Source organism: Anomaloglossus baeobatrachus, chromosome 1, assembly GCF_048569485.1.
Source record: "Anomaloglossus baeobatrachus isolate aAnoBae1 chromosome 1, aAnoBae1.hap1, whole genome shotgun sequence".
NCBI lineage: Eukaryota > Metazoa > Chordata > Amphibia > Anura > Aromobatidae > Anomaloglossus > Anomaloglossus baeobatrachus.
Genome location: NC_134353.1, coordinates 844,738,203 through 844,757,130, shown reverse-complemented (window position 1 = coordinate 844,757,130; position 18,928 = coordinate 844,738,203). Strand labels below are relative to the sequence as shown.

Below are 18,928 nucleotides of genomic sequence, written 5' to 3'. Positions count from 1 at the left end.
GTCAGCACTTCCTATATTGTTTACATAGTGTTATTCAGCATTGTGTAAAACAGTGATCAAGAAGGCAGAGATGGTAATAAACTCTCTGCCTTCTCTATGGGGAGTCCAGCTGTGTCGACTCCCCACTACTGCAGCCACACGATCTTGTGAAGCTTATTTTGCAGTGTTATTTTAGAATAATATGCAGTCAAACTAACAAGACATGAGTATGTACCATCCTCGTTCAGTGATATGAAAAAAATGAATTTAGTAGCTAAATTAGTTATAACAAGATATCAGCCAACAAAAACACAGGGCGGATTAAATAAAAAGATATAATAATTTTTAGGGGCCATTTTTGCTTTGATTGAAATCATAATAGTCCCATGAACCCAATCATGTTCATTAACTTGCAGTGGACTGTTGCAGATAGAAATCTAGCGCCAAAGGGAAACGTTTGTCAATGTGGGACAGAAGATTGTGTAGATAAAGGATTATTCCTACAGATTTGTTGCTGATGTTACAGTACATAAACAGATACTGACTTTAGTGTCTGCAGCGCAAGGTTGAGAGAATTGTAGAGAGACGGCTCCCCGCTGCAGGTCATGTCTACCGCTTTCTTCAACGCTGTTATGTGCTGCCTGGGGTTACCTAGAGAAATACAAAGAAAAAAAAGAATCTCATTAGGAAGCGCCTTCATTAACTTCACTGTCTGAATATGATCTGCATGCATGCAGGGCAGTTATTAGGGGTCAGATATTTCATAGTTACAACAATGTTGAAAAAAGTTCATCCAATTCTGCCTACTATCCTACTGTCCTCTAATGTTGATCCGAAGGAACACAAAAAACTATCAGACAAAATACAATTTTCCTCATCATAGGAGAAAAAAAAAATCTCTTCTTCCAAACTCTTAAAATAGCAATGAGAATAAATCCCTGTAATAAAAAACTATCAGAAGAGCTTAGCATAGGTCAACAATGTCTGATCGCCAGGGACCAACCCCCCCAATCAGCTATTCTTGGTGCCAGTGGCGGCACCAGGTGGCCGGAAATGCACATCCACCTCAGGGGCCATGGCTGCGTACTGATAGTGGCTGTGCCGGGTAGTGCACATCCACTTCTCATTCAAATCAATAGGAGGTGGATGTGCAGTACACAGCTTAGGCCACTATCAGCACACAGAGGAGGTCCAGAACTGAGCATTGCCGACCACTTGCAGCTGCACCGAGAACAGAGAACAGCTGATCGGCAGGGGTGCGGGTTGTCAGAACCCGGCCGATCAAACATTGATGATCTATCCTAAGGATAAGTCATCAATATTTAAATAGTGGACAACCCCTTTAATGACTTGAGGCCCCTACAGAAAACAAGCTATATTCTCCTCCCGCAGAGGCACCATTTAAACTGATTTTTGTAGCTGCTATTCCTGGCAGGTCACGTGACATTGTTGTGTCAAGTGACCGCTGTTGTTGCTGCCTTTAGTCAAAACAACAGTATCACATGGTCAACTGGGAATAACAGCATCAACTTTGCAGGAACAGAGCAGCTGCAGGAGGCGATTATTCATAGTTTTTTATCTATGGGACAATGAACTGACTAAGCAGGGGATGGCAAGTAGTGGACAAACCATTTAAGTTGCAGTAATAACAAGAAGGATTTGCGGGGCACTACTTCCACTGAGGACTGTCCACATCAAACAACCAGTGGCTAGTTGCAGAAAGCACACGCGGTGCTATTGATCTCTGCTGTGACAAGAGAAAACTTCCAGGTCGGACTATGCTGAATACAGCTACGGGGTGCTTGTTCCAAAAGCATCAGAGCATGAGACATTAAGCAAAGGGAGAAAAAAGGAACAGCACTCACCGGTAATTGCTGCGAAGTATTCAGGTTTATTTCATGGTCGGAGGATACATGCTTCGGCGTTACAGGGAGGGAATGAGGATGGTTAGCACAAAAAGCAAAAAGACTACGGCCGTTTCGCCCCTGTAGGTGGGGCTTCGACGGGTCTTACCAGTAAGACCCGTCGAAGCCCCACCTACAGGGGCGAAACGGCCGTAGTCTTTTTGTGCTAACCATCCTCATTCCCTCCCTGTAACGCCGAAGCATGTATCCTCCGACCATGAAATAAACCTGAATACTTCGCAGCAATTACCGGTGAGTGCTGTTCCTTTTTTCTCCCTTTGCTTAAACCATTTAAGTTGGTCTTCACAGAATGCTTGTTATAGGAATTAATGAAGTACACGTTCAAATGAAAATTAATGGCATTTATAATTACAGTAATAACAATAAGGGACTACATGAACACGGTATCTGAACTGAAAATAACTAAAGAAACACATTCTACTAAGGCTGAGGCCACACGGGGATTTGTGCGAGTCCGTGCATGACACTCAACTCACGCTCGCAGCACAGTGGGAGCCGAGTGTCATGTGACTGTGGTGCGGATCACAGCTGTGGATAGGAGGGGAGGGCGGGATTTATCTCCCTATCTCCTACATTGCTGGCTGATGTGAGAATCGCGCTGCACTCGCGTTACACCGGTGTAATGCAAGTGCAATGCAATGTTCTTCTTGCCCCCATAGACTTCAATGGGTGCAAGTGAAACAGGATTGCATTGCACCCACAGCATGCTGCAACCGTTTTCTCGGTCCAATTGGTGGCTGAGAAAAAAAAAAAAAAAAATCGCTCATGTGAGCGGCCACATAGAGTAATATTGGTCCGAGTGGAATGCGATTTTTTTTTTATCGCATTCCACTCACTCCGTATTACTCGCAGTGTGTGCTGACCCTAAAGGGAAAACTGGATACTCCAATAGGAGGGTGAGTAGCCAGGTTGCACTATTTAGGAAAAAAGGAAATAACGTAGTAGTGCTTAAAGATTTTATCAGTGGCAAAAGTGGCTGCTTGAGGTTTGATACTCCAATTCTTTAGAAATGGAAAGGATAGGGACATTGAAAATAGAGCAACCTCTTGAAGAGATGAAGAGTCAAGTAATGGCAAGTGGCTTGTGGAGCTACTTTGGATTCTCATTAGATGAGCTGGGGATACATAATTTGCTAAACAGCCAAAAGCTCCAAATATGCAGGTGCTTATGTGGTCTCCGTTCCCAATCTGAGTGTTCCTTTAGTCTAAAGATCAGTCCTGCTATATTGATCCAGTGGTAAAACTGAATTAACTTTTGAAAATTTCCAAAAGGAGTAGAAATAAGGAACATTTGGCAACAAAAAAGGAGTCGAGGAGTCTTAAGGCCATTTACACACAACGACATCGCTAACGAGATATCGTTGGGGTCACGGAATTCATGACGCACATCCGGCCTCGTTAGCGACGTTGTTGCGTGTGACACCTACGAGTGTCCGCTAACGATCAAAAATACTCCCTAATCGTTGATACGTCGTTCATTTCCAAAATATCGTTGCTGGTGCTGGACGCAGGTTGTTTGTCGTTCCTGAGGCAGTACACATCGCTACGTGTGACACCCCGGGAACGACGAACAACAGCGTTCCTGCATCCTCAGGCAACGAGGTAGGCGTGTCGTTAATACGGCTGGTCTCCGCCCCTCCGCTTCTTTTGGCGGGCCGCTGTGTGACGTCGCTGTGACGGCGCACGAACCTCCCCCTTAAAAAAAAAAAGAGGTTGTTCGCTGCCCACAGCAACATCGCTAGGAAGGTAAGTATGTGTGACGCGCCTTAGCGATATTGTTCGCCACGGGCAACGAGTTGCCCGTGACGCACAAACAACGGGGGCGGGTAAAGCGCTCTTTAGAATGGCGATGAGATGGTTCAAAGTATTGAACGGAACTAGCAAGAGGCGGTTTATTTGGGGAGGCAAGGAAGTGTTGGGCTAGAAGGAATAACAAAGAAGGGAATTTTGTTACTTACCGTAAATTCCTTTTCTTCTAGCTCTTATTGGGAGACCCAGACGATTGGGGTGTATAGCACTGCCTCCGGAGGCCACACAAAGCAATTACACCAAAAAGTGTAAGGCCCCTCCCCTTCTGGCTATACACCCCCAGTGGGATCACTGGCTCACCAGTTTTAGTGCAAAAGCAAGAAGGAGGAAAGCCAATAACTGGTTTAAACAAATTCACTCCGAGTAACATCGGAGAACTGAAAACCGTTCAACATGAACAACATGTGTACCCGCAAACAAACCAAAAATCCCGAAGGACAAAAGGGCGGGTGCTGGGTCTCCCAATAAGAGCTAGAAGAAAAGGAATTTACGGTAAGTAACAAAATTCCCTTCTTCTTCGGCGCTCTATTGGGAGACCCAGACGATTGGGACATCCAAAAGCTGTCCCTGGGTGGGTAAAGAAATACCTCATGTTAGAGCTGCAAGACAGCCCTCCCCTACGGGGAGGCAACTGCCGCCTGCAGGACTCTTCTACCTAGGCTGGCGTCCGCCGAAGCATAGGTATGCACCTGATAATGTTTGGTGAAAGTGTGCAGACTCGACCAGGTAGCCGCCTGGCACACCTGTTGAGCCGTAGCCTGGTGTCGCAATGCCCAGGACGCACCCACGGCTCTGGTAGAATGGGCCTTTAGCCCTGATGGAACCTGAAGCCCCGCAGAACGGTAGGCTTCAAGAATTGGTTCTTTGATCCATCGAGCCAGGGTGGCCTTAGAAGCCTGCGACCCCTTGCGCTTACCAGCGACAAGGACAAAAAGTGCATCCGAACGGCGCAGGGGCGCTGTGCGGGAAATGTAGATTCTGAGTGCTCTCACCAGATCCAACAAATGTAAATCCTTCTCATACCGATGAACTGCATGAGGACAAAACGAAGGCAAAAAGATATCCTGATTAAGATGAAAAGAGGATACCACCTTCGGGAGAAACTCCTGAATGGGGCGCAGCACTACCTTGTCCTGGTGGAAGACCAGGAAGGGAGCCTTGGAAGACAACGCTGCTAGCTCAGACACTCTCCGAAGAGATGTGATCGCTACCAGAAAAGCCACTTTCTGTGATAGTCTAGAAAGTGAAACCTCCTTCAGAGGCTCGAAGGGCGGCTTCTGGAGGGCAACTAGTACCCTGTTCAGATCCCATGGATCTAACGGCCGCTTGTACGGGGGAACTATATGGCAAACCCCCTGTAGGAACGTGCGCACCTTAGAAAGTCGTGCTAGACGCTTCTGAAAAAAGACGGATAGCGCCGAGACTTGCCCTTTAAGGGAGCCGAGCGACAAACCTTTTTCTAACCCAGATTGGAGGAAAGAAAGAAGGGTAGGTAATGCAAATGGCCAGGGAGACACTCCCTGAGCAGAGCACCAGGATAAGAATATCCTCCACGTTCTGTGGTAGATCTTAGCAGACGTGGGCTTCCTAGCCTGTCTCATGGTGGCAACGACCCCTTGGGATAAGCCTGAAGACGCTAGGATCCAGGACTCAATGGCCACGCAGTCAGGTTCAGGGCCGCAGAATTCCGATGGAAAAACGGCCCTTGGGACAGTAAGTCTGGTCGGTCTGGTAGAGCCCACGGTTGGCCGACCGTGAGATGCCACAGATCCGGATACCACGCCCTCCTCGGCCAGTCTGGAGCGACGAGTATGACGCGGCTGCAGTCGGATCTGATCTTGCGTAGCACTCTGGGCAAGAGTGCCAGAGGTGGAAACACATAAGGGAGCCGGAACTGCGACCAATCTTGCACTAGGGCGTCTGCTGCTAGAGCTCTTTGATCGCGAGACCGTGCCATGAATGTTGGGACCTTGTTGTTGTGCCGGGACGCCATTAGGTCGACGTCCGGCCTTCCCCATCGGCGACAGATTTCCTGAAACACGTCCGGGTGAAGGGACCATTCCCCTGCGTCCATGCCCTGGCGACTGAGGAAGTCTGCTTCCCAGTTTTCTACGCCGGGGATGTGAACTGCGGATATGGTGGAGGCCGTGGCTTCCACCCACATCATAATGCGCCGGACTTCCTGGAAGGCTTGCCGACTGCGAGTCCCTCCTTGGTGATTGATGTATGCCACCGCTGTGGAGTTGTCCGATTGAATTCGGATCTGCTTCCCTTCCAGCCACTGCTGGAAGGCTAGTAGGGCAAGAAACACTGCTCTGATTTCCAGAACATTGATCTGAAGGCTGGACTCCTGCTGAGTCCACGTACCCTGAGCCCTGTGGTGGAGAAACACTGCTCCCCACCCTGACAGACTCGCGTCTGTCGTGACCACCGCCCAGGACGGTGGTAGGAAGGATCTTCCCTGTGATAATGAGGTGGAAAGGAGCCACCACTGCAGAGAGTCCTTGGCCGTCTGGGAAAGGGAGACTTTCCTGTCCAGGGATGTCGACTTCCCGTCCCATTGGCGGAGAATGTCCCATTGAAGTGGACGCAGATGAAACTGCGCAAACGGAACCGCCTCTATTGCCGCCACCATCTTCCCGAGGAAGTGCATGAGGCGTCTTAAGGAGTGCGACTGACCTTGAAGGAGAGCCTGCACCCCTGTCTGTAGTGACCGCTGCTTGCTCAGCGGAAGCTTCACTATCGCTGAGAGAGTATGAAACTCCATGCCAAGATACGTTAGTGATTGGGTCGGTGACAGATTTGACTTTGGGAAGTTGATGATCCACCCGAACGCCTGGAGAGTCTCCAGTGCAAAATTCAGGCTGAGTTGGCATGCCTCCTAAGAGGGTGCCTTGACCAGTAGATCGTCCAAGTAAGGGATCACAGAGTGTCCGTGAGAGTGCAAGACTGCTACCACTGCTGCCATGATCTTGGTGAACACCCGGGGGGCTGTCGCCAGACCAAATGGCAGAGCCACGAACTGAAGATGTTCGTCTCCTATCACGAAGCGCAGAAAGCGTTGGTGCTCCGTAGCAATCGGCACGTGGAGATAAGCATCTTTGATGTCTATTGATGCTAGGAAATCTCCTTGGGACATTGAGGCAATGACTGAGCGGAGGGATTCCATCCGGAACCGCCTGGCGTTCACATGCTTGTTGAGCAGTTTTAGGTCCAGAACAGGACGGAAGGAGCCGTCCTTTTTTGGAACCACAAAGAGATTGGAGTAAAATCCTCGCCCCCGTTCCAGAGGGGGAACAGGGATCACGACTCCTTCTGCTCTTAGAGAGTCCACCGCCTGCAGCAGGGCATCTGCTCGGTTGGGGTGTGGGGAGGTTCTGAAGAACCGAAGTGGAGGCCGAGAACTGAACTCGATTCTGTACCCGCGAGACAAAATGTCTGTTACCCACCAGTCTTTGACCTGTGACAGCCAAATGTCGCAAAAGCGGGAGAGCCTGCCACCGACCGAGGATGCGGAGGGAGGAGGCCGAAAGTCATGAGGTAGCCGCCTTGGAAGCGGTTCCTCCATTTGCTTTCCTGGGGCGTGAGTGAGCCCGCCAGGAATCTGAGCTCCCTTGCCCTTTCTGAGTCCCTTTGGACGAGGAGAATTGGGGCTTGCCCGAGCCTCGAAAGGACCGAAACCTCGACTGCCACTTTTTCTGTTGAGGTTTACTTGCTCTGGGCTGTGGCAAGGAAGAGTCCTTACCCTTGGACTGTTTTATGATTTCAGCCAATGGCTCACCAAACAGTCTGTCTCTAGATAATGGCAAGCTGGTTAAGCATTTTTTGGAACCAGCATCTGCTTTCCAGTCCTTTAACCATAAGGCTCTGCGCAAAACCACAGAATTGGCGGCCGCCATAGAGGTACGGCTCGTAGATTCTAGGACAGCATTGATAGCATAGGTCGCAAACGCAGACATTTGCGAAGTTAGGGACGCCACCTGTGGCACTGCTGGATGCATGATAGCATCCACCTGTGCTAAACCAGCTGAAATAGCTTGTAGTGCCCACACGGCCGCGAATGCTGGAGCAAACGACGCGCCGATAGCTTCATAGACAGATTTCAACCAAAGGTCCATCTGTCTGTCGTTGGCATCTTTAAGTGAAGCGCCATCCTCTACTGCGACTATGGATCTAGCCGCAAGCTTGGAAATTGGGGGATCCACCTTTGGGCACTGGGTCCAGCGTTTGGCCACTTCAGCGGGAAAAGGATAACGGGTATCCTTAGAACGCTTAGAGAAACGCTTGTCTGGATGAGCGTCGTGCTTCTGGATTGATTCTCTGAAGTCAGAGTGGTCCAAAAAAGCACTTAATTTACGCTTGGGATACAGGAAATGGAACTTCTCCTGCTGTGCAGCTGCCTCCTCTGCTGAAGGAGCTGGGGGAGAAATATCCAACAGTCTATTAATCGCCGATATAAGGTCATTAACCATGGCGTCACCATCAGGGGCATCCAGATTGAGAGGGGCCTCAGGATTAGAATCCTGATCACCGTCCTCAGTCTCATCACAGAGAGATTCTTCTCGCTGAGACCCTGAGCAGTGTGATGACGTCGAGGGTCTTTCCCAGCGAGCTCGCTTAGGCTGCCTGGGACTGTCATCTGAGTCAGAGACTTCAGCTTGTGATGCTTGAGACCCCCTTGAAGTACGGATTAGTTCCAACTGAGGGGGACTAGAGAGCATAGCCACAGCAGTGTCCATGGTCTGAGGAACTGGCCTGGCCTGCAAGGTCTCCAGGATTTTTGTCATAGCCTCAGACATTTTATCAGCAAACACTGCAAAGTCTGTCCCCGTCACCGGGGCAGGGTTCACAGGCGTCTCTGACCTCCTTCGCACAAAGCAGAAAACTGGTGAGCCAGTGATCCCACTGGGGGTGTATAGCCAGAAGGGGAGGGGCCTTACACTTTTTGGTGTAATTGCTTTGTGTGGCCTCCGGAGGCAGTGCTATACACCCCAATCGTCTGGGTCTCCCAATAGAGCGCCGAAGAAACACATTCTAATAACCCAACAGGATAAATACATGCAGATCTTACCAGCAAGCTCTGTCAGCTTTTCAGCCCTTTTATTTCTTGTGATAAGGAGACCAATCTACATTAAAGAAAATAAAAAGATAAAACACAATTCAATGTGAAACAGAAAATACAGAATCAAAATTGTCTGGTAAATATGATAGTGGAGACTAAACCACAACATAATTCAATAAAAAGGTAACGCATATAAAAATATAGAAAAAACTGCTTTGCTATATCTGCAAATTAAAGGGGTATTCCTAAACTCTCTCTTTAGCAGCTCACAACCCTGCAGTCTCCTCATTTCCTGGTTTCTGGCAGGCCGGGCACTTCTTGAGTGACAGCTTTCGTGAATAGCAGATCTGTAGTATTAGTAATGTATAAAGCACAAAACTCAATACAGTGAGAGCAGATCTGTACACTGGGTGTTTGGGGGGGGGGGGGTGAGGTCTGTGATTCTACAGGATTGATGAGAGCAGCTCTTCAGGAATTAAGAGGGAAGGACAAGAGCCGACAACTGCTGAACAAAAATCAATGGCCTAGAGAGAACTGACTGGTATGTTACAAGTTAACCTCTCTCCTGAAATGTAACTACTGCGCCCACTCAACCAGGCACTAATAGCCAAGCTCCAAAGGAAAACAGCTGTACACTACGAAAGATAAAAGCTGTCATTGAGGTAGAATGACAGAAGATAGAAAAAAAGAAAGTTCATTGCAAACTTGCTTATTTCCATGCTGTCTAACTAATTAACGCAATTTAATAACTTGAGAACACCCCTTTTAAGGCTTCAGGCAAAGTTAGAAAACATCATTGTAAATGCAGTACCTGACTTATAGGGTTTTGATCAAAGTATTCATCCACAAAATACTCCAGCAACTAAAGATATAGAAAAATAAAAAAATGTGATTACTTGTGATTGATGAATGTTAAACAAATTAACACATTGGATTTTGCACACTGTTAATAATAAGGTTGTAAATACGGAAAGTGTAAAGGGAAAGTGTAAACAAAACAGATCACTCATTTAATCAAACTGCAAAAAAGTTGAAAGGACGGTACCAAACTACGGCATATAGACGTGGAAGCCACAGACGCTGTGCCCGCACCATCCTCAGCAGGTGTCATTGCCAAAAGAGCTGGTACCAGGGACAGATCTGATTCTGGCTGTTTAACCTTATAGATGCCAGCGTAAACACTGACCAAGGCATTTCAGCTAAAGTGGAAAAAAGGTTGTTTGCCCAAAAGTAATTAAATACAAAAAAACCCAAGCAGACAGTAGGACGTGTGATCTTTATCTGCAGCTATAATTAATAGGAGACAATGGGAGAAGAGCAGAAAAATATTATTAGGGTATGTGCCCACGATCAGGACTCGCTGTATTCAGAAAGCAGCGGGTCCTGACCTGCGGGCCTCGCGTCTCCTCCGCAGGAGACCGCAGCTGCTTGTACCCACGATCAGGGTTCAGTGCGCTGCGGTCTCTCGCTTGTGCTCTCCCCACGGAAGACGCAGGCAATTCCGCAGCAAATAATTGACATGCTGCAGTCTGGAAACATGCACCGCAGGTCAGTGTTCGCTGCGAAAAAACAAGCACAGAGGGCACGGGATTACTATAAATCCCATCCACTGTGCTTGTACTGTACAACGCAGCGGTTTGAACGCAGCTGAAGCATGCGACGTCTAAAACACTGCAAACACTGATCGTGGGCACACAGCTTGATTGTGCACAAGGAAGTATGAGCACTACCCTAACCCTTAATGACAAGGGGAGGTGTATATAATATCCTCCCTCCACAGCAAAGTGCTCTGCTACTGATGATGTATTATATGGATGATGGATTACAATAATGTCATCCTGTCCATCTCGTCTCTAGCAGCACAAAAGAACAGTCATCCAGGGATTGTAACCTCTCCTTCTACTGACAATGTGATAACCCTCATGCTAATGTCTGCAAAACAAAGGGAAAATAATACTGAACCATGCAAATTTTGATTAAAAATATGACTTTCCCAGAAAAAAGAGAATTTTGTTTACTTACCGTAAATTCTTTTTCTTATAGTTCCGACATGGGAGACCCAGACCATGGTGTATGCTACTGCCCCCCGGAGGACACACAAAGTTACTACACTCAAAAACGTGTAGCTCCTCCCTCCTAGCATATACACCCCCTGCCAGCCAGATCTAGCCAGTTTAGTGCAAAAGCTGAAGGAGGATATCCACCCACAAGAAGAGACGGAGTAAAATCCGGCAGAACCGGAACCTCTGTCTACAACAATAACAGCCGGTGAAGACACACGGAACAAGAAACCTGCCAACAGGCAATAGGGAGGGTGCTGGGTCTCCCATGTCGGAACTATAAGAAAAAGAATTTACGGTAAGTAAACAAAATTCTCTTTTTCTTTATCGTTCCTTTATGGGAGACCCAGACCATGGGACGTTCCAAAGCAGTCCATGGGTGGGAATAAACAGACACTGAGAAGCAGGCAAACCTAACTTCACAAATGGGCGACAGACGCCGGAAAAATGCGTCTGCCCAAGCCCGCGTCTGCCAAAGCATGAGCATGCCTTGGGTAGTGCTTCGAAAAAGTATGCAGACTAATTCGAGCTGGAGTCTGACAGACCTACTGAGCCGTAACCTGGTGCTTGAAAACCCAAAAAGGCGCCGACAGGTCTGATCTAATGTGCTCTGATCCCCGGCGGGGAAGGCACCTGAGTACACTTGTAGGTCTCGGAAATGGCCGACCTAAGCCAACGAACCAGGGTCGGCATAGATGCCGAGAGACCGCTACGCTGACGAACAGTCAGCACCAGAGAGGTGCACCGCCTAATAACGGCGGTGCGAGACACATAGATCCGGAGCGGCCGCACCAGATCCAGGATATGCAACGCTTTCTTAAGCGATGAATAGGAGCCGGACAAAAGGAAGGCAGGAAAATTGCCCCGAATAAGGTGGAAGCAGTAACCGCCTTAGGGAAAAAGTCCGGAGTCGGATGAAGACCACCTTGTCTTGATGCAAAAGACCAAAAAAAGGGGGTGACTCCGAGGGAGTGCAGCCAGAACTCTCTGGCGGGAAATGATAGCCACTAGAAAGAGTACTTTCTGTGAAAGACACAACAAAGAAACCTCCCGAAGATGGCGCAAAGGGGGGTTTCCGGGAACCGGGAGGACCGGATTAAGGTCCGAGGTCTCCATAGGCCGCCGGAAGGCGGATGATGTGGGATGTGCCCTTAAAGGAGCGCACCGGAGCCAGCCGGACGATTCGCCGCTGGCACATACTGACAGAGCCGAGACCTGTCCGTTAAAGAGGGATAGTCCTAGCTATAGACCGGCCTGTGCAAGGGACAGGAGGGTCGGCAAGGCCAAAAAAAGGTCAAAGGACACTTTGGAGCTCGAGTCATAGTGGAGATGACTTCAGGAAGGATATCAGAAGTCGCTAAGATCCAGGACTCAAGAGCTACGCCGTCATTCTGAGAATCCAGAATTCTGACGGGGCAAAAACGGACCTTTTGAGAAAAGGTCTGAACGGTCCGGAAGATGCGAAGGCAACCCAACGGACAGAAGGAGCAGGTCAGAGTACGAAGCCTGCTTGGGTCAATCTGGAGAATGACCCGACGGCCCCCGTTACCGATCTTGCGCAGGACTCTGGACAAGAGGTAGAGGGGGAAATTCGTAAAGAGACAAAGCTGGGATCAAACATGAACCAGTGTGGCTACCGCAAAACCTGAGGATTGTGGACCACGGTAGGACAGCTGAAATAGCCTGCCTCGTAGTTTTCACATCTAGCATGTGGACTGCGGATACGGTGGACTAGGAGTCCCCTGTCCACTGAAGGATGTTGAGCCGCCATGATTGCCAGGCGGCTGAGTGTCCCGCCTTGGAAGCTGGTGTAGGAAAACGCTGTCACGTTGTCCGACTGGACTCGAATGTGCCTAGCCGCCCACAGATGGTGAAGGCTTAGAGGGCAAGAAATACAGCCCTGATTTCCAGCACATTGATCCAGAGGGCTGATTCGGACAGAGTCCAAGCGCCCTGCGCTCCACGATGGAGATATACTGTTCCCAAGGCGGATAGGCTAGCATCCTGGTGAGGATCACCCGGAACGGACCAGAAAAGGAGCGCCCCTGAGACAGAGTGGCCGAAGCCACCACTGAAACGAGCCCCTGGTCAGTGGCGAAGCCACCACCCCGTGGGAGGAGTGAGTTCGCTAGTACAGCGGAAAATATCCAGTCTCAGAGGACGCAGGAAAAACTGGGCAAGGAACCACTTCCATTGACGCCCTGAGAACCTCTGGTTCGAGGTCAGAGTGGACTTGCACAGAAAGACAAGCCACCCGATAGGTCAGAGTGGCGAGAGTGAACGAAGCACTCTGCTAAGAGTCAGCACTGGATGAAAACCCAACAAGAAAACCGTCCAGGGCCAAAGATCACTGCCAAACCCTAGGGGGGCAGGACCCTGATCACAGCTGCCCCATGAGGATACTGGAGGAGCCTTGTCTGACCCCAAGGGAAGAGCCACGAATTGGACCACTCCGATTGTCAAAACGCAGTCAACGCTGGTGTGAAACTGCGATTGACTCCTGCCGATAGGCATCTCTGATGCCGATGGTTGCTAGGGAATCTCCATGGAGTCTTGATTGATCCGGTGAAAAAAACACACGGAACAAAACCAAGACTCAATGAGAAAACGCCACACCTGGCTATGCTTGAAGAGCTAAAGATCCAGGTCGGAAGCACTGCCCTCTTCGGGGACTAGGAATAGATTTAAGCAAAAATCTCAGAACCGTTCCCAGACGGGAACCGGTACAATTACTCCATTGGCCTGCCAGAAATGCCACGGCCTGTGAGAAGGTGGCGGCTTTGGAGCAGGGAGGAGATGACAGAGAAAAACTGTTTGGCGGGTGGACAGAAGTCCATCCTGTAGCCAAGGGAGATAAAGTCTCGCCCCCACTGAACGGAGACGTGTTAGAACCCTACGTCGCCAGTGGAGAGAGCCTGCCACCGACCAAGGAGGTTGTTGGCGTGGCTAAATAGCTCGGAGGAAGCTGACTCAGTGACAGCATCTCCTGCGGCCTTCTGAAGACGCAGCTTCGAGCTATTTGGTTCTATGGACCTAGGCTGACCTAGAGGACGATCAGACGGAGGAACGGAAACCACCGAAACCTCAACTGATTCCTGTCCTGGACAGGTGCCCTGGTTTAGGTTTGTGGCAAGGAAGAACACTTCCCGCCAAGAGCTTCCTTAAATTCACTCAGTTGGTTCCGAGGACACTGGTCTCTCCAAGTGGGAGCCCAGCAGGGAACCTCCATAGAGGCATCTGCCTTCCAAATCCGAAGCCACAGGAGCCTGCGGATAGCGAGGAAGGGAGCCCAGATCACCGCCGTGCGGCGTCCAGCATGGCAGACCTGGTATAGAACTGAAGTCTGTAAGTTCAGGCAACCGTTTTGGCATAGAGTCCCTGTGGGAGGATGCATCTCCTCCAGAGAAGCAGAGAAGGTACAAAAAAACCGCACTGCTGTAAGCTGAGGGGAAGAAAGCTCCTGCCGTCCTCATACCGACTTGGCCCAAAGGACAACCGGGCGGACCGCAGAACCGTAAGTGAGGAGCCATCAGGCACTGACATAACGGCCCGGGCTGAGCCACCAGAGGTGAATGAGCCCACTACTTGACCACCGTTGGTGGACAGGGGAAATCCAGTCCTCAGAATCACGCTTCATGGGAAGCGATCAGAGCGAACCCTGGCTGGTCCCAGGGGCCTGAAAAACTGGAGAGGTTAAGGAACACACGTTGTGTTCACCTAGATAAGGTAACACCGGCGGATTGAGGTCCAGTACAAAATTAATGTACCGTAGGATCCATATAGAGGTGCCATCCGCCACTGATACAACTATCTGGGCTGAAAGTCTAGACACCGGAGTGGCTACCCTTGGCGGATGAGTACACTCCTTGACCACCTCAGATGGGAGGGGGAGACAGGCAGCAGAACTCCGCTGTGGGGTCTGCAGGATAGGCTGTGGGCTTGGACGCAGCGGGCTGAAAACTGGAGTGGTGAAAGAACACACTCCTCGTCATGTTTAAAGCATACTGATGCATTTCTGCCAGCGGGGAACACTTCCCTGATCAGGCGTATGGAGGTCCAGTAAAAGAATAATGGACGTAATCCAATCATTCGCATCTGCGTCACCTACGGACGGATCGTCCGAGCCCGTGGTAGAGACATCCTCCTCGTCCAGCGAGTCAGCTCGTAATCGGAGCTGCGGGACGGGGAGGACAGGGGACCCTGCGTCTCCCTGTCAGGAGGACGGGGTCTGTGTCCAGAAGGAGAGTCCCTTGTGAGCTTTGCTGAGCGAAGCAGAAAACGCCCTGAGAAGGGGGCTGCATGCTCAGCAGATGCCGGGACAGCCGACCCCTGGAGATTCCTACGGGGGTCAGCCCCCGAACCGGAGCAGCTGGAGGGACCATTAATGAGCTCCCATGTATAGCCGTACGAGACTACCCGCAGGGGATAATAAAAACAACCTGCAGTCTCGCTCTGTGACATGCTGCAGAGGTGGGGGCTCTGTCTGGAATGGCTAGAATACCCAAGACAGAGGTTCAGCCTGGGAAGAATCCCGGCTGAGGCATCTTGCTACTATCCACCACATAAGAACCGTTACAGTGTGTCGGTTCAGGCATATAAGGTTACAAGTGAGACATGCTGCTGAGGAGGAGATTCTATGCTAAGGAATTAACTCCTTCATGCCCTGAGAGTGAATAAAAGTGCACAACCAGAGGTTGTGACTTATCAGGCCGCTATATGTGTGCCCTCCAGATTCCAGCCTGGACCCCCAGCCAGATATTCCCTCCCTCTGCTGCAGAGCAGCCAGCGCCGTCCAGTGTACTAAGACGCTGAGAAAATGGCGCCAGAGCGAGGGGGGGGGGCGGAGGTTAACCCAGAAGCGGGAATCGGAGGGCGAAGGAGATGTACAGGGGAGGGAATCATCTCCTCAGATAGGAGTGTCCTCCCCTGTGCAGAGCGGCCGGCGGGCGGCTCTGCAGCGTCCCCCTGCATGTCTGACATGCAGGGGAACGAAACAAAACTAGGCCGCGGCTGAAGCCGGGGCCTAGAGTTATACATGCGGCCGAGAATCAGGCAACATCGGCGCGGTTCCCAGTAAAAAACCGTGGAACCGGCCGGAAACACAGTAAAAGCAGCATTATCAAGCATCACTGTCCCCCACATTAAAAGTGCCCCACATTGCAGAAAGGACCCTCTGAATAACGTCTCTATACTTAGCTTTGAGACGCAGGGTCCAGTCCCTGGTGGGATGGGGGTCCAGTGCTCCTTCCAGCAGGGTCCTGCACCAGGGCTGCGGATGGAGGCCGGTCTCCTGCAAGGCAGAGAGAACCGTGTTGGCTCCAACTTCAAGCCAGAGCCACTAGGGATGGTGAAGGAGCGCGGCATGAAGGGCTCCTGCCCTGAATCAACCTTAACAGCACTGCCGCCAGGGGAGTGTGAAGGGACATGCCGGGAGTCCAGTGGACCCACTTTTCTTCCTAATCTTTAGAAAAAAAAAAAAAAAAAAAAAAAAATCAACTCTTCTTCCAAAGAGAATACATGTGTGTGCCTCCTGACACAAAGCAAAAAACTGGCTAGATCTGGCTGGCAGGGGGTGTATATGCTAGGAGGGAGGAGCTACACGTTTTTGAGTGTAGTAACTTTGTGTGTCCTCCGGGGGGCAGTAGCATACACCATGGTCTGGGTCTCCCATAAAGGAACGATAAAGAAATAGACTGCTTAAAAAAAGTATTAATTTTTAAAAAAAAAAAGTAAATAACAGAAGATGTAATGGCTTACTTTCAAGGTGGAAGTAAGCCGGTTGGGTTTCAGGTCTTGATCTTCCATTGTTCTGGATCCGTCAATTATCACAAACATGTGACGCATCTAGAAAACATTTTGCCTTGTTATATGTGTAAAGCTCATAACAATAGGTAAAGTCCACAGCTCCAGCTTACCATTCCCAGACGGACTTGTCCATGATGTTCAAACACTCTGAAATTAGACACAAAAAACCATTATATATTGGGGAAAAATAAAGCTGCACTTGGTAACTGAATGTAACAATACGACATAAATGGACACTAAGGAAAAGAATTTGCTTGTATGGTTGATTTACAGGCAATTTATCATAACTATTCTTGTAGCCAATCAGTAACCTATCACAGTGTAACATGGCGCCATCTGCTCCCATGCTGCCTTGTGTCAGACGGCTCCCTACTGGGATCTCTGTAAGGAGAACGCTAACTTCCAACAGGTGGTACGATAGTCATGCCCAGCCCTATACTGGTCCAATGGAACAGGTGAATCCCTTGGTGGGACCCTGTTCAGAACTGTGCCCCCACCCTCCTACATAAGCTGTAGTTGGCACAATGCACTTTACTTTTTCCCCTAATATGGAGCTTACTGTCTGCCCTATGGGGTTCTTCCCTACCTCTGGATCAACATATTAGGCTATAGATTGAACTCGATGGACTTAAGTCTACCTTCAGCCGTAAACACTCTGAAATTTGCTTCACTATATTATTAATTTAAAGGGAACCTGTCACCAGATTTGGTGACTATAACTTGCGGCCACCACCAGTCAGCCCTTATATACAGCATTCTAGAATACTGTATATAACAGCCCAGGCCGCTGTGTAGAATGTAAAAATCACTTTTATAATACTCACCTTTGGGACAGTCAGTCCAATGGGTGAAGCTGCTCTCCAGCGCCTCCTCTCTGTGATCACCATCCTCCTTCTTCTGAGGCCAGTGTGTATGAGGTGTCCTACACCAGAGGTCCCCAACTCCAGTCCTCAAGGCCCACCAACAGTGCAGGTTTTTGGGATTTCCTTAGTATTGCACAGGTGTTAATGTAATTACCTGCCCAGGTGCTGGTTCCAACAGCAGTGCAATGCTAAGGAAATCCTGAAAACATGCACTGTTGGTGGGCCTTGAGGACTGGAGTTGGGCAACCCTGTCCTACACTAAATGGCATTGCAGTCCTGCGCAAGCGCACTTTCATTTGCCCTGCTCAGGGCAGATCAAAGTATTGTAGTGCACATGCAGGAGCGGTCTTTAACCTTTCCTTGCGCCTGCACATTACAATACTTTGATCTGCCCTCAGCAGGGCAGATCAAAGTGCATGTGCGCAGAACCACAATGCCGGCTAGTGTGGATGACATAGCGTCATCCATACTGGGCTGGGAAGAAGGAGGACGGCGATCGCAGAGAGGAAGTGCCAGACCAAGAGCAGAGACACCCATCAGAGAAGACCGCACCGTAGGTGAGTATTATCACAGTGATTTTTTCGTTATACAGAACAGCCTGGCCTCTTATATACAGTATTCCAAAATGCTGTATATAAGAGCTCACTGGTGGAAGCAACAGCTTATAGTCGCCAAATATGGTGACAGGTTCCCTTTAACGAACTACACAGTTTATTATTATTATTATTATTATTATTATTATAATTTTTATAGTGCCATCATATTCTGTAGCACTTGCACAGACAATAAAGACATTACAGAGTAATACATAACTCAACAGACACCAAGAGGAGTGAGGGCCGTGCTCACAAACTGACAAGCTATGCGATTATTCCATAGAAGGGACAGTAAATTTGTGACTGGGGGTAATATTTGCATGTAGCTGAACAGTAGCCCCTAGAGGCAATGATACCGGTGGGCACTTGGCACCCAGTCCAACACTGGTCATGTGTCACACATATAAAAACGCCTAAAAGGCCGCATGGATAGTCATTGTACGACACACAACACGGCATCTTGTTTTATGTGAAGAGTTTAATTGATCATTACCTTTTCCTTTTATCTTTGAACAGGATATCATCAATTGTAGCCTTCAGTGACCCGGATTCATCTTCTTTGAGAACCTCCCTTGAAAAGGCAAGAAACTATTTTGTAACAAACTGATGAAGATCAACAAAACCCAAACATGCAATTAAATAGTAAAAAAAAAAAAGAAAAAATGGTCCAGTGCCGATACACATATCCTGAATAAACCTATTACTTCCATCTCTGCCTATCTTCTTATTTTCATAAATAATAATATTTAGTCACTACATAGTGCTATTAATTCCATAGCGCTTTTAGGCTACGTGCCCAAGTGTGCGCTCTGCACCGCAGCTGAAAAGCT

The 18,928-nt window shown here is 49.1% G+C and overlaps 1 protein-coding gene across 7 annotated transcripts in view; it reads right to left on the bottom strand.

Moving 5' to 3' along the window:
* Positions 1–18,928, bottom strand: part of GTF2H2C (GTF2H2 family member C) — a 111,928-nt gene that overhangs the window by 75,890 nt on the left and 17,110 nt on the right. For all 7 annotated transcript variants that reach the window (XM_075325157.1, XM_075325158.1, XM_075325154.1 and 4 more), the window contains 6 exons: positions 18,592–18,669; positions 16,750–16,786; positions 16,592–16,678; positions 9,586–9,636; positions 8,784–8,838; positions 525–630 (listed from right to left, as the gene is read on the bottom strand). In XM_075325157.1, the coding sequence (XP_075181272.1) occupies positions 525–630; positions 8,784–8,838; positions 9,586–9,636; positions 16,592–16,678; positions 16,750–16,786; positions 18,592–18,669 (414 nt within the window). The remainder of the gene's footprint in view (positions 1–524; positions 631–8,783; positions 8,839–9,585; positions 9,637–16,591; positions 16,679–16,749; positions 16,787–18,591; positions 18,670–18,928) is intronic.